This window comes from Nipponia nippon, unplaced genomic scaffold (genome assembly GCF_047370975.1).
Source record: "Nipponia nippon isolate SJK-2023a ecotype South Korea unplaced genomic scaffold, ASM4737097v1 scaffold_5, whole genome shotgun sequence".
Taxonomy (NCBI): Eukaryota; Metazoa; Chordata; class Aves; order Pelecaniformes; family Threskiornithidae; genus Nipponia; species Nipponia nippon.
Window position 1 is genome coordinate 52668878 of NW_028262369.1, and position 21215 is coordinate 52690092.

The 21215-nt window shown below is 36.3% G+C and overlaps 1 protein-coding gene across 5 annotated transcripts in view; it reads right to left on the bottom strand.

Annotated features, from left to right (window-relative positions):
* RABGAP1L (RAB GTPase activating protein 1 like) overlaps positions 1–21215 on the bottom strand; it is a 261730-nt gene that overhangs the window by 216420 nt on the left and 24095 nt on the right. For all 5 annotated transcript variants that reach the window (XM_087733874.1, XM_087733877.1, XM_087733876.1 and 2 more), the window contains 8 exons: positions 20360–20570; positions 17771–17945; positions 16819–16979; positions 15876–15986; positions 11312–11378; positions 9256–9358; positions 7446–7612; positions 2713–2857 (listed from right to left, as the gene is read on the bottom strand). In XM_087733874.1, the coding sequence (XP_087590000.1) occupies positions 2713–2857; positions 7446–7612; positions 9256–9358; positions 11312–11378; positions 15876–15986; positions 16819–16979; positions 17771–17945; positions 20360–20570 (1140 nt within the window). The remainder of the gene's footprint in view (positions 1–2712; positions 2858–7445; positions 7613–9255; positions 9359–11311; positions 11379–15875; positions 15987–16818; positions 16980–17770; positions 17946–20359; positions 20571–21215) is intronic.

Here is a 21215-nt window from a genome sequence, read left to right on the forward strand (position 1 = left end):
AAGAAGTGTACTTTACATTCTAGGTTTTGACAAGAAAGCATTAATATTAATTATATTTTAAAAATTATTATCTCCAAAGCAAGGAACCTTAGATGACTGGGTTGCCAGAAATATCTATTACAATATTAATAATTGGGGGGAAAAAAAAATAAGTGAGGTTGATCTGAAAGATCTCTAAGTAGCTACTGCACAATCTTTGGAAAGGTCTTAATTTTTTTATATAGCTGTTCAGATGAAAAATAAAGCTAAAATAAGAATATGAAAAGCTAAGAATGTTATTTAGGGAATATATGATCTCAATTTTCTATATGCAGTTGCTGCCTATTTGAAAGAGACTACACCTAACACTAGTACAGTAATTATTTTAAATCATTGGGGGGGAGCAGGAATCATGTTTGGCCTTTCATTAAAACAAAAAGAATATTGAAAGAAATGCCTTCTTTCTTATGAACATCTTTATTCATATACTCATGACATAAGACATCCCACTGAGCTATGTGTATGCGCACACACACACACAGAGTACACAGAAATCGGGGACGGTGCAAATGAGGCATGCAGTCTTACAGCATTATACAAATGAAATTGCAACGCATGGTGCTTCTGAAGTAAATTAAGTCATATTCTGTGGGCATGTAGGATATATATGAGGATATAGCAAAAAAAATAAAGAGAACAGATAATCCTCCTCGATATCTGTAATGGGAATACCAGCCTCTGACCTATGAAATAGGAAAATCCTTACAATGCACACCTGCCCTAGTCAGGTTGCAAGCAGAAAAAACCCACATGGCCAGGTAGCTACCATTCTTAACATGAAAGAAAAGAAAAAGCCTTCTTCCAAGGCTAAGACAAGACATTGTAAACTCAAGGGGTTTTTTTTCCATCATCATAATTAGTACCCTGAAAAGAAAAAGAAAGAAAAAGAATGAAGAGATTTATTTAGAACAACTGCAAATGACTCATTTAACCTGCATATCCACTAGGATAGATAACTTCTAGGCAGATAACTCTAAATGCAGTTTCCATGAGAACAGAGTCACATCATGATATTTTTAATGTCTTCTCTTAGGAAGTAATCTACATTTAAAATATGGAAACTAGCATTAGGAAACTAAACCAAAGTTAAACTTGGGTTCATACCCCAGTGGAATACTTTTAGTCTATAATAAAATAGAGTCATTCTATAATAGTACCAAGAGGACAATATCCACATTATTACTAATTGTGCTACATTCATCAAATTCTGGAACAGTGCTTTACTCTTCCCAGTAAGAAGCAATATGAAAAAAAAAAAAAAAAAGTATTCAAGTAATGACATAAATCCTATCTTATCAAACAAGCTCCAGAAAACATTCTGACTATACAACTATGAAACATCCAGCAAGGAAAAGAACACGCAGAGATGTTGAACTACTCTACAGTGAACCACAATACTCAAAGGTCAAATCTGAAATAACTCCAAATACCAATTTAAAAGCTCATTTAGCGAAAACAGTATTTTTACTATTCAGAAGTGGTACGTGATATAAAGGAGGGAATAACAGTGATTGTCAATGTCCATCCTGCTCCCTCCCAGGAATCAGGAGAAGGTTTTCAATTCACCAAAGACCACGTGGCTGTGGGGTTTGTAAGCCTGGTGTCACCTGGGATATGTGGGGTTTTTTGTTTGTAACTGGAAGAGAGTAACCATGTAACCATACCTGTCTGCTCCCGATGGTGTTAATCACAGGGATCTGATCCGCATTGCATAAACTAATATCCAACTACTTAGATATAAGTAAGAATCAAGAAGGAATTTTTCCACTGCAATAAGTGAGACTTTTTTAGAGTACTGACAGAATAGTGCCAGAAATCTGAATAACAACTTTGTAAAACTATCACGAGTTCTGGTAGGTCAGATATCCAGATCAAAAATGGCACACAAAAAGCCTATTCTGAATGCTACGGGCTAGCCCTCAGAGTACAAAGAGGTGAGGCCTCAGAGTACAAAGAGGTGAGGCCAAGGGCCTTCAAAAAAAAAAAAAACAAAAAAAACCAAAAAACACCCAACAGACACTCAAAAAAAAAGCCCAAACAAAAAAAAAAAAACACACTGGTGGGAAAGACATTGAGGTACTGTTAGCTTTGGAAGGGGCAGGCAAATATGCTGGGTCCATGAACAACAGCAATCCCCAACATGATCCCCAACTGAATGAGGAGATAATTTTATACCTAGGGCTTATCAAATGAGGGAAAATGAATCACATGGTAAGCAGACAGTTTGGGGGCTGGGGGAACTCCCCATATGAGTCTGGGATTTTCTTTGTTTTTCTTTACAAACAGGCATTTAAAGGCCGCCTTTTGAAAGCCCATTCCAATGCTGTCCTTTAGCAGCACATTCAAGGCAAATGGCTGCTGATCAGAAGAAAATCCTTCTAGAAAAGGTTTTCTATCTTGTTAGCAGAGCACAAGTGCAGCAGTAACACATTTTGAAGCATACAGAAAAATGGACATGCGTTGTCTGCTGCTGCTACTGCAGAACTCCAAATAATAGGTTGGTAAAAATGGCATTACTAAAGAACTGCTGCTAGCAGAAAATTACATGCGATCTTTTTGTCCAAAACAGTTGTATTTCTAATAGACACAAATAGGAAGAATTAAATGAGTAAATTAACAGCAGAAATATAATAGTACTATCTGTGAGAACTATAAGTGCTCATTTATTCTTACCTTCTTCTGCCTCATCCTCCTGCGATGATATAGGCCCTCCTCCACTTGTTGGGCTGACCAATTCTTCCTCTCTTGCAGATTCTCTTTGCAGACTGACAACTTCATAAATTGCATCCCCAGCACTTGTGTGGCTTTTTCCTTCAGACTAAAACAAAATATGTGTATGTGTTAGGTCCCCACTGTTGATAAATACAGTTCTAATAGTATGCCAAAACCAAACCCAAACACATACAAATAAATCTCCTATCAAGGCTAAACAATAGTTTGAGCAAGACTCCCTCAGCTTTCTTTGCAATGGCATACGTAGACTGGCAGTAATTGACAGCTCTGTTTCTCTTTAAGTTTTATAGGTAGAAAATACAAATAGAACTGCATTATTTCCAAAGATGCCTCTTAACAACCATTTTAAGTACTGTTCAGAATGATGATTAAAAAAGCTTTCCGATTTAAATATAGCTATAATGAGATGAGGTCAAAGAGAAACTGCAGAGACAGAAAAGAGGAGAGAACAAACAGGAAAAATATTGGAATAATTGACATCACAGGAACAGGAACTGAATGCCTTGGGGGTGGGTGGGGGGATTTAATGTAACGGTTTTTAGGAGGTAAAGACAAGACTAAAGAAGAAACAAAACCTCATGCTTTTTTAAAGCTGTAAATTGTGAAAAGCTCCTTGTAGTGTTTTACTCATTAAAAAAACCAGAAAAATTCATCTTTCTTCCAGAGAGTATAATTTGCAATATACTCCTTTCAGTGGGGAAATGTATTAGCTGTACATAGCTATAAAGTTTGTGTTCGCAGCCTAAGTTTTATTTCTTTATTACTTTTATATACATGTGTGTCTGCTTGTGTGTACGTGTATAGATCATAAATATCTGTCAATCTAACAGTTAAATTAGCCGGGAAATTTGAGTGTGGTACCTGTAACTACATATATTTGAGGTCAGAATGTTTTCAGTGGAAAGCATTCTGTTCTGTAAAAGCAGTTTTTCTTCCGAATCTGTCTCTTTAGGAATTTGATAACTTTCGAGGCAAACTACCTCAAAAGTTGGGGGGCAGGGGGAAGTTGTTTGTTTTCTTTTTACTTCAAGCTGGAAAAGTTCAGAGTTTAATCGAAGTCTTTCATGTTCAATGGACTTTCACATGAAAAATAAGTTAGTTAGCTATACTTTAAGCACCGAATACTCCTTTTATTTTAAAACTTGCAACCTTGTATTAGTTTCTCCTCTGAGTTACAGTTCTGAACACAATTATTATTCAGTGACATGCAGTGATTAATGTATTTGTAGAGAACTGTATAAAACTGCAAACTAATGATTGTATTAAATGAACCAGCCCAAAATGTTGTGCTATTTTGTTCTTTGTGCATCTTGCCTAATCAAGTTAAAATAAAGTAATTTTTTAAACATATTAAAAACATCAAATTAACCATGAAAAAGAACACAACTTCAGTTAGAGAATATTCAATTCGTTTAAAAAACAAAATTATTATAAAGTTGGAAGACTCCATGACACCTTTGCTGGAGATGCACATGAACTGCTGACCAACACTCATGCTTTCAACAAGCTGGTGAAATTATAAAGACAGATAGCTTAAATAGGGACTGCTTGGACTGACACAACAGAAATTATTTTACACTGAGAAAACTTTCCTACTGTATTTTAGACTCATCATTCAGATCTGCTTCCTTTAAAGCTGATACTCCCTGGAAGCAGTGCCTCCAATTATCAGCCAGTTTTGCTGACTGAACTTCTCATGAAGTAGCTTAATGAACTTCGGGGTGTAGGCATACATACCCTGCATTTTGATATTAGAACCATTATCCCTGTTTTTTTCTCACAGAACACCGTTATCCAGTAATTACAAAGTACTTGTAAAACTTGGTTAAAACAATCAAGTATTAATGCCACTAATATTATTAACCATCGCTATCTATAGCTTTTATTTTAGAGGGAGTAAGGTATGAAGTGCTATGGATTTTGTTGGATGTTACAAGAATTACAAGTCTTCAGCTCCTTGCGCTGGTTAACTGCAAGACCCTTCTCTATAAAATGCAAATAATTTGGTTATCTGTTTTTTCTGAAGTATGAATTTGCTATCTACAGGAATCCGCCTTTACAAGAATCATGTTCGAACGATGAAAATGTGCATGAGTAACACAGATAGATAAAAGAGACAGACAGAAAGAACAATCCTAAATCACACAGCAACCTGCATTTATGTCACTCCTCATATCTGACTGCACCTTACCAATCTCGGTTCAGACCATCAAATCTATCTGAAACCTTCCTCAGAAGAGTTCTGATTTTTTGCTGCCAATACAGACAGGTCCCATTTACCCCTTGCAGGAAAACGCCATTTCATTGCTTGCTTCCTTTTGGAACATCGGTAACGGATGCTCCCTCACTGGAATGGGCACCTTGCTGAGACAGCCCAAGCCTAAAGTTTCCTGCCAAGGACTCTGCATGCTAGAACTTGGAACTGGGCAGACTGCACGCATGAATTTCTCACCCACAGTCAAACACACTACATTTGCACAATGACCAACAGCATTATTGTCATGATTTTACATCAGCAGGAAATTATACCACAGGATTTGTTCTCCTGCACAGAGAAGCCATCTATCTTTGGAGCCGCAGCTTTTGACATTAATCCACTGTTACGTTCCCTAGAATCTACTTAAGCTCCACTGCTTTCCCCAAAAGTTCACAAATGGCTGATCCCAATGCCATCTGCAAAGTTATCTTCCAAGGAGTAAATGTGCCCTGAGTTTCATCATCTTTCAGAGGTATCTGTAGGAACAGCTATTGCAATACAAACTGTCCAACCGGTAACTGGCTAAATAAAGATTTGCTACAGGTCAACCAGAGAGATCCTGTCATCCATAATCAGGACTTAACCTTATAGAAAGATTACGAAGATTAAAAGCATTCCTTTCCCAAAAATCTGCAGCACAGCTCCTCAGAATTTTACAGCTGGAAGAAATGAATGTGTTTTTTCAGGGAGAGGAGGCACGTGTATATTGTCACATTATAAGGGGTGAGAAAGAAAAAAAGAAAGCATCCATATTACTCAATTAAAAACAGTACAGTTGCAAGTGATTTAAAAGGAAAGCTTAACTGATTATAGAGAAGTATCAAACAGCTGAGAATGTAGTATTTTCAAATGTATTATCTACATTTTAAATGTAAAGAAATTCTCAACATTTGCATATAACAGTTGGTTTTCTCAGATTTTCTTAAATTCTAAGTTGCTATGTTAATCTCTGGAAGAAATACAGAAACAGCATTGCACAAGATTTATTTACTCGCTAAGTGTTAAACACAGCTGCACTTTTGCCATGTAATATCAACATAGCTTGTTTTTTCAGACCATTACAGTACCCCACAGGAAGACGACAACTCAGATATTCACATTACGCTCAGTAAAATTAAATCACTGCTCTTTGGTTTCATTAGTCAAAGATGATGGACCGCCATTCCAATGCAAATGATACAGTTAGCCTCTGCTGTTCCCTTTTTGAACCAATACTACAGTATCAGTCTTTGGAGAAAGCAGGTCAACAGTCACTGCAGGAGGATGCAGTTGTGCATCATCCTACAATGATAATGGGCAAACATACATACTGCACATACCTCACCCAGTGTCAAAAATGGAAGACACTTTAGCATTCTACTCAATAGATAACTGTACAGCAAACATGAGATGGATATATCATCTCTCAGTGCTTGAGGAAGAAATAAAGGCACATTAATCACAGAAGCACGGGACTGGGAAAGCTAACATAGAGGGAATACACAACTATGCATTAAGCTTCATCTTAAGCACTCCCTCCCCTCTGTAGAATTGAGCAGTGTTCATATAACTTGACTTAAAAGCCAAACTCCAAAGGACTGGCAAACTGAAATACTTCAGAGAGGAGTTTGCTAAAAATAGTTATTTCTTTACTGCTATTTGAACATTTCACAAGGTTACAATCATCAGCAAGAAACCACATGAACAATGCTAATTTAATAAATCATTGCAACAATAATCCCCTTATGCTACCATTTCAAAAAGCCCTGGGGCAGTGAAGGACAAGAACATAGTTCATTTTATACCCTCATCAGCAACCATGAGGCTGAAAACATGGCAACTTCTCCATGCAGCAGAACTTACTTTTCCAGATAATCTTCTTCCAAACTTCTCTCTTTTTGAAAACATGGAGAAATCTACCTTCTCCGATACTTTGAAAAAACAATAGTAATAACCTAACTCTTTTAAACTTCTGCATTAGGTTCCTTTGCCTTTAACTGATTATATTCTTACAGCAACCTACCTTCACGTTTTGAACCTCAATAGCCAGGATTTCCCTTTGACACATATTAGTTGATATTACAGTGAACAATTAAAGAGTCATTTCCCCATTTTACCAGTCAAATAGACTTGCTTTAGATGTCTGCACACAGGTCAGATTGTATGAAATTACAGAGAATTCAGTAGGTAGGTTCAAAATTGTTTAAGCCCGCAAAGCCAATGACTTATGACTCATCATAATTCAGCTTACAAAGGCATTGAACATTTATATATGCTACTTATCCATTACACATTTAAGCATCTGAGCAATAACTTGTTAAAAGAAACAAACTACTGATGTGCAGGTGCCATGCTAACTTTTATAAAAGCCAAATTAAGACAGATGAAACAAATGCTCCCAGCATCAACTTTTCTTTAAAAAACAAACATGCAATACCTGTTTTAGCTTCATATAAAAAGTTTCTGTGAAGGTTTTTCTGCTGAAGTACCAGAAGCGTTCATTGGCAGGATACACACGCACAACAGTCTCCAGCAAAAACCGGACTGGCTCTACTACTTCAGTAACAACCATATCCACTGCCACAGTCATGAATACACGCTTATCTAAAACACAAAAATAAGTCCCATATGGAAAAATTGTTCAAAGTTCAAATTTCTCAAAACAATAAATGACAGAAGTAATCTGTTGTTCAAATTGAAAACCCTTTCTATATAATTATTGATTCTATTGCACCCATTTATCTGAGTTCTACACCCTACATGCCTGCTGCATAGAATGACAGTATGTATTAAACAGTGTACTAAGTAACTGATAACTTTTTAAAACAAAGACAATATGTCTTTGTTTTAAAGACAGAAGCAAAACATCATGCAAAGAAGACAGCATTAAGATACATGATCCCTATCAGACAAAAGGAACGTGCACAGGATAAGGTTACATTTTAAAGTATGAACTTACTGCTGAGGGAATACATATATGTATAGCAAATCAGTGTCAAGGATCTCCTATAGCATTGTTTGTCGTAAATCCTCTCATAACACTAAGAAACGCTTCAGATAATTTTTTATGTCCGTGCTCGTATTCTGTCAGTTACAAGGACTCAAAATGTTTTACCCTTCCCCATCCCACTCTGGGTCAGACAGTCCTCAGAGCAGAAAAACATATTTTTAAAGCAAAGCATGGATGAGTAATCTTAATCTGTGATAGCTCCATCTTCCTGATACTGAAGCATAACTCCAACGTTTTCAAATAGAGAAGAATGCAGGATCAACTAACCAGAGGATGACACTGAAATAGTCCAAGTGTATCTTGCAGGTTTACAGTGCAAGAAAATGTTTGCTGCTTCTGGAAACATTCACCACAGAGAGAGGTAGTAACCATCACATTGTATCACAACTGATACCTTTCTTGCAGGAAGCGCAGATTTTTTAAAATAAATATTTAGAACTGGACATTACGGATCCCTAGGTTCCCTTGTCTTATCAGACCAAAAAGGCAAGTGGGCATTTTAAAAAAAAAAAAAGAACCACCAACAAAACTACCACAAAACCAAAACACACCACACACACACAAAGTCATATCATAAAATGGCAACTGTGTCAATCTGCACAGCAAGAGTTTTGCCTATAGCTACTAGAAATATTGTGGTTTGAAAATCCAGCAGCGGTAACAGTGATAGTGGCTGTATATACTTGGATATGCCCTTAAGCAACTGATGTGAGCTCTGCCATGGGATAGGAAACAAACTCCAGATTTGCATTCAAACCTTTTGCATCACATCAGAGATCATCAATTCTAACAATAAGAAATGGTGCTATGTAATCAAGCACTTCAATGCATCACTTCCAGCTGCACCAAGATGAAGGGGATGTAATGCTATTTGTAATCAACTCACCTCGAAACGAAAAGAAAGAGAATAGCAATGCCTACAATTTATACTGCTTTGCTGAGTACAGAAGGTGGAAAACAACTTCTGCATGCTTAGGATAAGAAAGTCCTGATAACCAGGTAACAGGCACATAAGCCCCAAACCCTAATTTAATGTCTCCAAATCAGCACCACACAGCTCTATGAACAATTATTCACATTTCCATGTTGCATATGCTTATACAGAAAAGTTCCTAGCCACGGACTCTTGGAACATAATGGTATACGTAATCAGACATAGGCACCATGATTCCCAGGAGAAGATACATACACCCAACCCATGTCAGGTAAAGCAAATACACAAATTAGATTAAATTACCTTTAGGAGTTTCCTCATTAAGTACTAGAAACATTGGTGCATTAGGATTCCACATTCCAGTAATTACGTAAGCCTTCCCATCAGAACTCTTTCCCATGGACTCCTAAAAATAAAAACATACAGGATTCTATTAGAGTCATGGTTTGAGATCAAAGAGATTAAGCATGGGGAGGGGAAATAGTTCCAGGAACTTCAGAGTAAGATTGTGTTCACTCTAGAGAACACAATCTAAATAAATATGAAATAATAGATTGAGAAAGGCTCTAGGGAAATGGAAGAGAAAGAAGAAACATTAGAAGAGAAGAAACATTATATAAGAAACTGAAGACAAGATAATTTATCAACTTTTTTTTTAATGCTTATTGTAAGCATGAAAGCATGGTGGGATGTCTGCCACTCTACTTTCTGAGCAGCTGAGGTGGTTGCTAGGAGAGGATGAGTTACAACAGACTTCATAAAATTAAACTAGCCCCCCAGTATACACAGAAATGAGCCGGGGGTGGGGACAACAAAAACAAACTTAATAGAGCAAGAACTTAAAAACTCCAACCCAAAGGTCAATCTGATTTTTCCCAATCCATAATTATACCTCTGCCAGATTTCTCCCTGGGTTGCTCAGGCATGGACTTACATTTGTAAGTATGCCAATGGACTGGAATTCCAGTCCATAGGAATTTTAGATTTAAAGAGCTAAATTTCAGGACAATATGCAAATAAACTTTATCATATGTGGCTGTTTTGACTTAATACTAACAGCAATGCCCCTATATCTGGTTAAAATAATCTTATGCTATACATCTGTTACTTCTACAAATATTTCTTACAGACCTGCTAGGAATAATCAGAGTACATGACCTGCACATATGAGCTATTACTAGTATGAGGCAAATACATGCTTCCTGAAGTTTTCTGGGACAGTTCCTATGGATTCAACAGGCCCGTACAGTAGCCTCTTTAGAGATGAAAGACGACTGACATTCCTACTCTGCAATCCAATTTGTGGTAGACCAGTAAGAGTGACAGAGTTCTCCAGATTTGAATAGGGAGAAAGGGAGTTGAAAGGAAAACACAAATGTATATGTATATGATATAGCCAAGAAATGAACTAATAAGCCGTTACATCCAGCAGTTAAATGTACTTGGAATGTAAATGTAAATAGAATTATAGGTGAAGTAAAGACAGGAATTCAAATATACAGTCCACACATATTATATAGATTTATAGAAGCCAATTCATTATGCTCCATAACTCACTATCATTTATTCAATTTTCTAATCAAATAATAAAAATGGAAAAGCAGAACTAATGTCAGCAAATAAAACCAGAAAAAATGAGCTAGTAGATACAAACAGGCAAATAAAAGAGTCTGACAAGAGAACGAAATACTGATAGCTAGAATCATCAACATGAGTAAAGAAATGGACTAGGCAAAACAGGGATAACTGTACGGCCACAAAATCTCTGATTGGTTTACTCAAGCACTTCTTGACTTGAAAGTGGTTGTATTCTTATCCACACCGTGAAAGTAAACTGGTATTATCACAGAAAGTATCATATTATTTTGTAGTTCTCTTAGAAGCACTCATAAGAAATAAAGATTGTAGAAGACAAGTGAGTACTTCAAACTCTGAGCAAGAATTTAAATTCAAATGAGGCAAATAAAGGCAAAGTTTTCAGTGTCTTGGAAAAATAAGACCACTTCTCCAACGCCCTAATATAAAAATAATTATTTGCTCTAAATTTTTAGGCAACATGCTTAATACAATACAGAAAGCTTAGTTATTTGTAACAACCAGCTGTCAGCTGACCTAATCAGTGCTTCACCAGTTCAACAAAAAACAGATGCCACAGGTTTTTACATTAATTGAAATGTTTTGTCCATCGTATGTAAGAAGTTTGTTTCTAGTTTGAAGATATAAACCCCAGAATTTAAGAAACAAAAAGCAAACAAAACCAAACAGATGAGAGGTTTGTTTTGTTGGATTTTGTTTGTTTGTTTGTTTGTTTTTAAATTACCTCTATCTTACTAAGCAGGTTATCAGAGCTAAATATTACCATGTCTAGTAAATGCATGTCACTGTTCTTCACATTTCGTCCAGGGCTTAGTAGCATCCCAAAGCATCTGTGAAGTTTATTTAAAAAAGAAAAAAAAAAAAAAAGAAAAAAGAAAAGAAAGAAAAGATAGAAATTAGCTTTTCAAAATACAAAAGTATTTTCTTGAACATAATGGCACAGCCACCTACTGCTTCTAATTTAAAGAAAACCTTTCTTAGTAATTTTTTGTTAGTGTTATGGCAACGCTCAGGAAACATCACAATATATATTATAGAAATGACAATGAAATTATTTTCCAGAATGAAGATGACAGAAATTAGTGTCTGACCTGTGAACAATCAATTATTCTTAAAGACAACTTAGAATATTGAGCTTAAAGATACCAGCAATTCCTAGACATTAGTGATGGAGATTGGCAAGAAGAAATTCACTCTCCCCAGTCTACTTTAAAAATTATTTTCATACAATCACATGAAAAGTTACAAATTCACACATTCTATCACCCATAATGTCACTGGTGTAAAACATCATGTAGCATCATAGGCCTTTAAAAAAATAATAATTTGCTCAATTTTTAGACTTTCATTCTTTATTTTTTTAAAACTGAACTTCTGTATTGTACAGGGCCCTGAATTCCAGAATTCCAGTCCAGACGTTACACAAGAGAATGTTCCTGATATTTTTAAGAGTAAAAAAAAAAAAAAAAAATTCCAAAACATTCTTAAAACACTCAGACTTTCGAACTTTCTGAATATTGAAGGCACTCCTCAAAAGAGGACCAACTTGAATCAGGTTGCCCAGGACCTTGTCGAGTCAAGTTCTGAGCACCTCCGAGAACAGAAAATTACCTTTTTTGGCAACCTGTTCCAACGCTCAGCTCCCTTTCTATTGACAACAACTGGCTTCATGCAACAGCGCAATTTCCAGGGAAGTAACTTGTGTCCACTGACTCTAATGCTACCACTCTGCGTCTCCAAGAAGAGCTTGGCTCCATCTCCTCCATACCCTCCCACCAGGTATTTGCATGCACCAGGAAGAGCCCCCCATCCCCACCTTCTCTAAATCTGAACAAAAGCAGTTCTGTCACATGGGCAACCCACTTATCCAAATGAAAATTTCAATTTTTCAGCAAACGTAAATTGTAAGAGATCATTTGAACATTCATAGGTTAGCAATGAAGACAGAACAGTTTCACAGCTTTCAGGCAAGCACACTGCATCATGAACAGAGATATAATAGCAACTGTTATTTCAATAATGCTATTAACTGTAAAAGTCTTAAGATTGCAATTACTACACCATCTAGTAAGTTTGTCCCCATTACATTTGGGTATATGATTTTCATTTTCCACTTCATTACGCTTAAACAGTAACTTACATCCACAATTGTATTTTTTCTTCTCCATATTCTTTCACTACTAGAATCTTAAAAATCAAAGTGGTAAATAAAACAGTAGACAATTTTGATTTATCTATATGGCATAATGCAGTAAAGTAACCAAGGTAGCTAGGATGCTAGGACTTAACATTTAACCACACAAGCAGGCTTCTCTCTGAGACTAATTAGACCAGGCAGAACGTTACAGTAGACTGACTTACTACTTTTTGCTCCTGAGGCAGAAATAATTCTGAGAGGGCTATAATTTATGATAGTAGAGTGCTCACTAGCTTCTGGTACACCTGCTAACCAAACCCATAAGGCTAAGATTCAGAGGCAGACAAAATATCTGTGCTTTTCAAAGACAACAGCTTACAGATCCTAGCTCTTGCTGTGCTCCTCTCAGATGTACAGAAGTTTTCATGTGCGCCAGCCAAAATTTTTGGGCAGTATGCTTCCAAAAGAGTGGGAGTCAGGAACAAGTAACCCCTGCCTCTCACAGAAGCAGATACTTATGATGACTGGCTGCATCCTACTACTAGAAGAGTCAGGGCTTCTCTTCCCACTAAGTTCAAAGAGCAAAATGAGTTCAAATCAGTTCAAGACCCTCACTTGCAGAGGAGCTAGATTTTACGCAAACAGTTGTCAACAGGTTCAGCCTCTGATTTGAGGAGGCTGAACCACACACCCAGGATTCAAAATGACCTGCACAGACTGTGGGCCTCAGTCTGTCTTTCCACTTCTGACATGTTGGGTTTTCTGCACTTAGAGCTGGCTATATGCAGGTGCACTACTCTGTTTAAATTCAACTAGTTTCTAGACCTGTAAAAAAAGAACTGAAATTATTCTTCACTAATATATATTTCCATTTATATAAATACAAATGCTACCCACAGATAAGGCTTATGGTATTAAGTTAACATGGAAACATGATCTTTAAGAGTCTCCAGTACTACTGAGCAACCAACCAATATTCTGTATATCAGTTCTAAGGACACCAGTCTACTTTAACCTAAGCTATACCTACGTAACTTGGTATAAACTCTCCTGTATGACTGCTAACATACTATATTTTAACACCACTGTATTGAGAACAGAGTCAAGCCTCTTATTTCTCACAACGAAAGGCTATTTCACTCTTCAGAACAACTTTCTTAAAGTCCCTTGATCATTAACCAGAATTTTCTTTTTGAATCCTGTAAACAACTGAGTCTTGATATCCCACATTGTGGGACTGAACCTATGTAGTGCCACACGACTCAAACCTGGGCGACAGGAATGAACATAATTCCTTTACCTGCTATGACCTAGATAAAAACAGGCAAAATGCAGGTCAAACAGGCCACAAAGGCAGGAAGGGACAAAGTAACTCAACTGAGAGTAACCTACTTGTCAACCTAACCCAGCCATAGGCCCTATCTGAACACCAGGAGGTGGCAAGTTTCTCTGAGTGATACCAGGTTTACTCTTCTGAGACCATGAAGAAAGATTCTTGAAGTCTTTAGACCAGAGACCAAACTTCTTTAACAGCAACATTTTTTTGCATTATAATTTCCACTTAGAAATACTTTTTGAAGACACATTAAATTGCTTAGAAGATCACTGTCTGATGTAACCTGAATTGATCTTTTACACTGGTTTTGAATTTTATTATTATGCAGTGTAAATACATAAAATGACTTGCAAACCTGTGTATGTCATGTCAATTAAATAACTTTTTATCGGCAAACCTTGTGGTGATAAAAATAACATCCTAATTGAATATCCTAAACAGCATCAAAATAAAAGCTGATTTCCAAGGAAGGTAGCTTTACTTGGGGGGGGGGGCGGGCCGGAGACAACACACGACACACATGGCAGAACCAACAACCAAATGCTATTCAGAAAGGCTGAAAGGAGTTCATCATTCATTAACTGAATTCTGAAGCCAAAATTATTTAAATTAAAAATACATTGAAAACAGGATATATTTTTAAAAGCCAATGGGTAGCAAAAGCACAATTTTACAACACAAAAGAACGACATAAAACATTCTACTGTATATTGTCTAAAATTTTAGGTTTTAGTTTCATTTTTTAAATAAGAGCTTGAAAGCAAGTGAAGAAATCAGTCTTAGGTTCAGGGAGGGTTGTGAGGCTTTTTTCTTGATTCTCCTGTTATCCTGAATTCCCTGTTCACTAAAATTGAATTCTCCTATTGTTACTCTTTTGATAACATTGCCATCTGGTGGCGTTTGCTATTTTTAAAAATTGAGCTATTGAGAAGGAATTTTCTAATTTAAATTAATACGATACCTACTGCTACTGTAGTAACAAGAGTTAATGTGTGACTGTACACGTTAACTAACTGTTATTCTTCACATGCACGGTCCACTTTTTGTGCAAATGCTTTGCACAAAAGGTCAGATTATTCTGTTCAAAAGGGATCCCTCTCGTGTAATTTCCAGGAAATAAAACATGAGTCATCAACCATTCCTGAGCTCTTCACCATCTCTTCAAGATAAACATTAGGACTATATGATAACAAAACTACAAAGGAATCCTACTCTTCTTGAAGACTCCACGAAAAGATTGCATCTTCTAACCAGCAGGTTGAGTCCAAACTCATGTTTGAAATGTAGTGTTCCAGTACATTGATCTAACAAATTAATGTTCTCCAAGGTTTAACATAGCTCAGATAACCTAACCTGGTTACTTTTACTAAACAGCGAGATGCTGGTTATGCAGGATTACAATAAATGCATGTTTTGCACTACTTAAAAACAACAGAAGGCAAAATCAAAAGCATTTGTATGTCATAACTATCCTAACACCACATTCAAAAAGACAATTAAAAGGCAAAAAAGCCAAGAATGTTTGAGGATTACAGACTATGTCTCCTGTTTTCACCAAAAAAAAAAAAAAAAAAAAAAATCACACAGACACTTCAAAAGAAATTTATAACTCAACTGCACACCTATAAATTAATTATATTGTGCAATAATACTTTCTGTGTTATTGTTCTATTTGTTTCTGTCACATAACTCGCAAAGCGAGGGAAAAGTACATTAAATACTGTTCTCTCAAAAGCTTAACCTGCATTATTTTTATAAGAATCTTACCTTTCAATGGCCAGTTCTTTATTTGAGACTTGCTGAAATACTGTTCTCTCAAAAACTTAACCTGCATTATTTTTATAAGAATCTTACCTTTCAATGGCCAGTTCTTTGTTCGAGAGTTGCTGAACTGTAATCACCACTTTCTTCTCAATTCCCTGTTTAAGCTTGAAATATAATTTCTCTCTATCCTTTGGCACAGGGCTAAAAGAATAAAGAAACAAGTTTCTTTAGCATACGTACAGAAGATTAACTGTTAAATACAGAAAAGAGAGTAGCAGCCCACTTAAAATGTTAATGGTTCAACTCATTTCAGAGACCTTCTCTTCCTTTATTCACAGGTTAATAAACTGGCACTGAAGAAAAAACAGACTATAGGCTCACACTTAGTACGCTGTCTCCAGGATTTATCAGACAAATGTATGCAAAACTGCATGGGGTATTTTAGGTTCTAAAATGACAGAAAATGCGCTATATACTGGCTATGAAGCAAAAAACATTTTCACAGAATTAACTCTTATTATCAACTCTCTCTTCCATTCCAAAAAATCTTGTAATTAGCTGTTAGGCAAAGAATACTTTGCTCCCCTGTCCCCTGTAATGCTTAGAGAAGTTTAAATTTTCTAAACCTTCAATAACTTTGGAATTCATTAACTTATTTTAAAAAAAAAAAAAAAAAAATCAAAAAAAGATGACTACTAGACTGTATTTACTCAAGAAAATTGGTTTGACTGAAGTTTTTAACAGACTTCCTGCTATCTTTTCCATTTACATAGGCCTACCTTGAGCATCCCTACCAGAAATCATCTATTTAAAAGAAACTAATTTGAAAAAGGTATCCTGATTTTTAATCTTTTTACAGAAAGGATACAGAGAGAAAATTGTAAAAGCAAAGCAACAGCTTCCTTTTTATAAAAAGTCTACTTATGAAAAGAAGCCAAATCAATTTTACTGCAACATAGTAGCTGTACGTTCTGCAAATAGCTATATACTTTTTTCAAAGAGATTTCTACTTTTCCCTTTCCATTCAGATTACCTAAAATTTCCTTTTCCATCATCTTCTTTGACTTCTAAGGAAACACTGAAAGTGTACACATCACTATCTGGAGTAGGAAGAACAAAGTCCTTAACATGATCAGATGCTTGTTTGGAAGAACGTTTGAATGCTGTTGAGAAACTATACAAAATTCGGCTGACCTGCAGAAAAGCAAAAGAATTAATAGTTTTATCAAAAATTAAAGAGTCTTTTTAATGGGGTATTGTGATGTGGTTTTGAAGGTCATAAAATTACTGTCACTTGCCTCTTATACTGAACACAATGCATGCCTCATATAGCACGAAACATTCAGATCAGGTGTTTAAAATCCAAGCAAGTTTGGCAACAACATCTCTTATTTCCATTTGTGTCACATTCACTGTTCATGTAACGCTCAGTAAGTTAATATATGTTACAAGATTAGGAATGCAACTCATTAGAGGACCTGAATAATGTACTTCCCTGGTTGTGTATTTAAGAACACAACTTACAGTTGCTCTTGCAGATGTCAAAAAAACAAGGCGATTTCTTCTTTTTCAACCTCTATTTTTCCACCCTAGAAAATCCTTTTCTTCCAAACTATCACATAATTCTTCCTAAAATATCTAGGGCAGAATACTGTAAAATGATTCTTTGTAACTCACAAGGTCTAAATGCAACTTTAGTCTGAAACCTACCCAAATGAGGCCTGAAAAAGAAAACATTTGTCTTAAACTTAGGCTTTCTAAATCTTCCCATTACAGTGCACTTTGGAATTTTATTGAAATACTAAAAGAAAAAGTTTAAATTATATTAATATTGAGATATGACTAGCTGCACATTCTGAGAAATTCATTATATATGTGTTAACATATATTTCAAGGCACTATATACCATTTCCACATCTGGAATAACTTCTTAAAATGCTGCTTGTACAGTGACTTGTAAAGAGGATACAACATTTAATACTTACTGCCTCTTTAATCTCACAGGAGAAAACATGAATCTGGAACTCTTCAGTTCCACAGCTGCTTTCAGTAAATGCAAAACAGTCACTCTCTGAAGTCCCATTTTGTCCCCGCACACAAAACAACACCTTATAGATTGGAAAAGAGGCTATCTCCGCATTGCTTGATTGATTTATTATTCTGGCAAGGGAAAGAACAGGGAAGATCAAAGAAAAAGTTCAGTAAAACAAACAGGCCTACCTAAAAGACTGTTCTGCAATTAGATAAATATCTGAACTATAACTGCCTCTAAATTCAAGTACACAAGATGGGCAGTAGGAGCAGAAATGTCAGGCTTTCTAAATTTAAGATGTAAATGTTTCTGGTTGTAACATTGGCTTAATTTTTTTTATACTCCATAATACAGACAAACATAGTACCTCTATATCATGCAATAACAATGACCATCATTGCAATAATTTGTGAAAAACACAAGTAGAAATGTAGAAACCACAGCAACTGTGACAATGCAATTTACATACAAAGATCAAAGCAAATTCAACATTATAAAAGAATTTAAATCTCTGTTTAAGAAAACATTATTTATTCAGAATCTACAGGACTATATAGCTTAGCAAATGCTGGCTGCCATGTTTACATGAATATTAATCACAGATCTAAGGGCTCATACAAAATTTTAAATTCCTCTCAAACTCAGAACTCAATGAATATTTCAGAAACTTTAAAGAAGACAAGAGGGCTGGTAGTCTCAGAATGGACTACTAGACAGTGAGTTTTAAAGAGTAATAGGTAGAGCTACACAGTTCTCCCCTGTCTTTTCTCTCCTTGTCCATATGCACATTCACATCAAGGGTGAATAAACATTCATGACCTGGAATAGAATCCCAAGTCTGTAACAATAAAAAAAAAGGACTAATCTTCTAAAGGCAAGAAAAGCCCAGAGAGGATTCACCACGCTGTAATATTGGTGGGACATGTAAAATGGAACCCCACATGACAAGTATTCAGATACCAGGAAGGGCAAAGATGACACTGGTGTCACTTGAACTTTGATGGAGTGCCTTATGTCACACATGGATTCACCTTTACAGTTCTGTGCAGATTCTTAGGCAGTCCCTTGCTTAATGATGTCCTCTGCAATTAAAGATCAAAGGAACATGGAGTTTCACTTGCAAAACAACCTTCTTGAATGGCCACAATGGCTATGAAAACAGGTACAGCACACCTAACATCTAGTGTCTATGTGACAGTTGCCATCATAAAAGCATGCAGTGTGATTTCCTAATTCAAAAGAAATATTGCTGTAACATCAAGCAAAAACTTTAATTGGGTTCAAAGACCAAAATGGAAGAAAATAATATATGTGCTTGAAGGCCTTTCTGTCTTTCTGCACAACATGATAGTCAATACATCAGCAGAGCACGGGAAAGGAAGGAAGTCTAACCATATCCTTCAGATATCTTGGTATCAGAGTTTAAAAATAAAAATCATAATCTGGAATATTGAGATGCTCCCTACTTCTGGATGGAAGACGGCTACAGGTGCGTCTTTAGTGCACCCTGATTAAGAACCCTTGTCTCTCTCATCGCTAATTAAAAGACCCTTCTCACATGGGACAAGTAAATGTTTTCTAGTATCTAGAAACTATCAGCATATGCATCATGAGGCAGACACAAGTGAGACTTGGCTTTAGCACATCAATGTCTGAAAATAGAAACTAGCATCGCAAGTCCTCAACAAATACGGAAGAGTCTTGAACTGAAACTTAAGCTAACCCAAGGCCAGCAGGACTACTACTGTCTCAACATATTTACCTTGGAGATGATTACAGACTAGGGAGGTTGGGAGAAAACAGGCATTATTAGCTCTCCCTTTCCAGTATATCAGAAACCACTGAACAAGATGCTTGAGAATATTTGGCCCTACAACTAACAAACACGCACTTGCTGGTAATCAATAGAGAGACACTGACCCTCAGAGTAATCCCAGGCCTCATACTTCATCTTCAGGATTCATTGGTTTGAAATGGCTCAAATAATCCTTCATGGTGTAAAGGGCTTTGAGCAAATAACCACAAACAAGTGAATGTGATCATTGATACAGCACTTCCACAGGTAAACCACCTCTCTTTAAAAGGCAAAGTATTTCACTGTACCTGATTACTGACAAGCAGTATTACTACCGTGTTCTTCTATATCATTATCTACAAGCAATGGCATGCACATGTAGACAAAAAGTACGATAACATTTCTCTCTGCTTTAAGCTCCAAGCAGGTACCACAAATTTGCAGGCAGCTTACATGAATGAACGATGTGGACAAAGAGGCATCTCTTATTATCATATCTGGACAGAGATGCAGGTAGAGATATATGCTTTGGTTGACACTGTATGGCAACCGCTACCACCAACCATGCACTGCATGTTAAATTTGAGCGTGCATTTTGTTGCTTCAGAGGAATTTCTCAAAAATAACTTTCTTCAGCAAGAACTTCAGGCACAAATCCAGCAATTCTACTTCGCCGTGTGCGTAACAAAGTCAGAATCCACCTTTTAGGTGTCTGTGCAAGTAACAAAAGAAACATTTGTATGTTACCTTACAGAGCCTTCTGGAATGTTTGGAACATAAAGCGTTACAGGTAAAGGGGCTTGACTTGAGGATTTCATGTTTGCCATGGCATGTAGAGCTTCCAGTTCATTTCGAGGGGCAGACACCTTTGTGCAACCTAAATAAGTCAGTTTGTTAAACAATACGCTGTCCTCTTCCAGGGGTTCACTGGGAGAAGATGCTGTTGGTGCAGAGATTTCTGAAAATGAAGAAACCACTTCTTTAACCATTTATTTCTGTTTTTATTTTTACACATTGTTTTCTGAACGAGTTCCATAGCAAAATCTCCCACTTTTTCTGAGAATAGACACGGGGGTCAAAAGTCCAGCTCCAATAGCAAGAAATCCATTTGGCAGCTTAATGTTAACATTAAGTCTATTCTATTCTAATGCATGTTTCCAAGTATTGCATAGGGATAAATTGCCTTTTGATTCTTTTTAGCAGTGCTAGAATACAATTTTTTCCTTAAGCTACATTCCCCAGATGTTCTTGACTTTAGTTTGCTTATACTCCCTTCCAATTCCTAGTCATCATTTTGCATAAAGATGCTTCTAATTCTCTTCTCTCCCATGTCTTTGCAGCTTGTGTAGAACTATTGAATGTGGTTCACATTCCTGGGGTAGCTATATTAACTGCATTAAACCATCAGGGAGCCAGAGAAAAGAAAAGGGATATCTGTTTGTTCCTCTGCTCAGCAGAAGAGAAGCGTTCTTTTTCCACTGTCACACTACTATGGACAAGGGCGATCTTGAGGGAGCTTTTGGGAGTTTTGCTGTTATTGTTGTCTGGTGGATTTTTTTAAGACATTTTGACATTTGAGAAACGAGAGGAGAGGTGGAAAAAA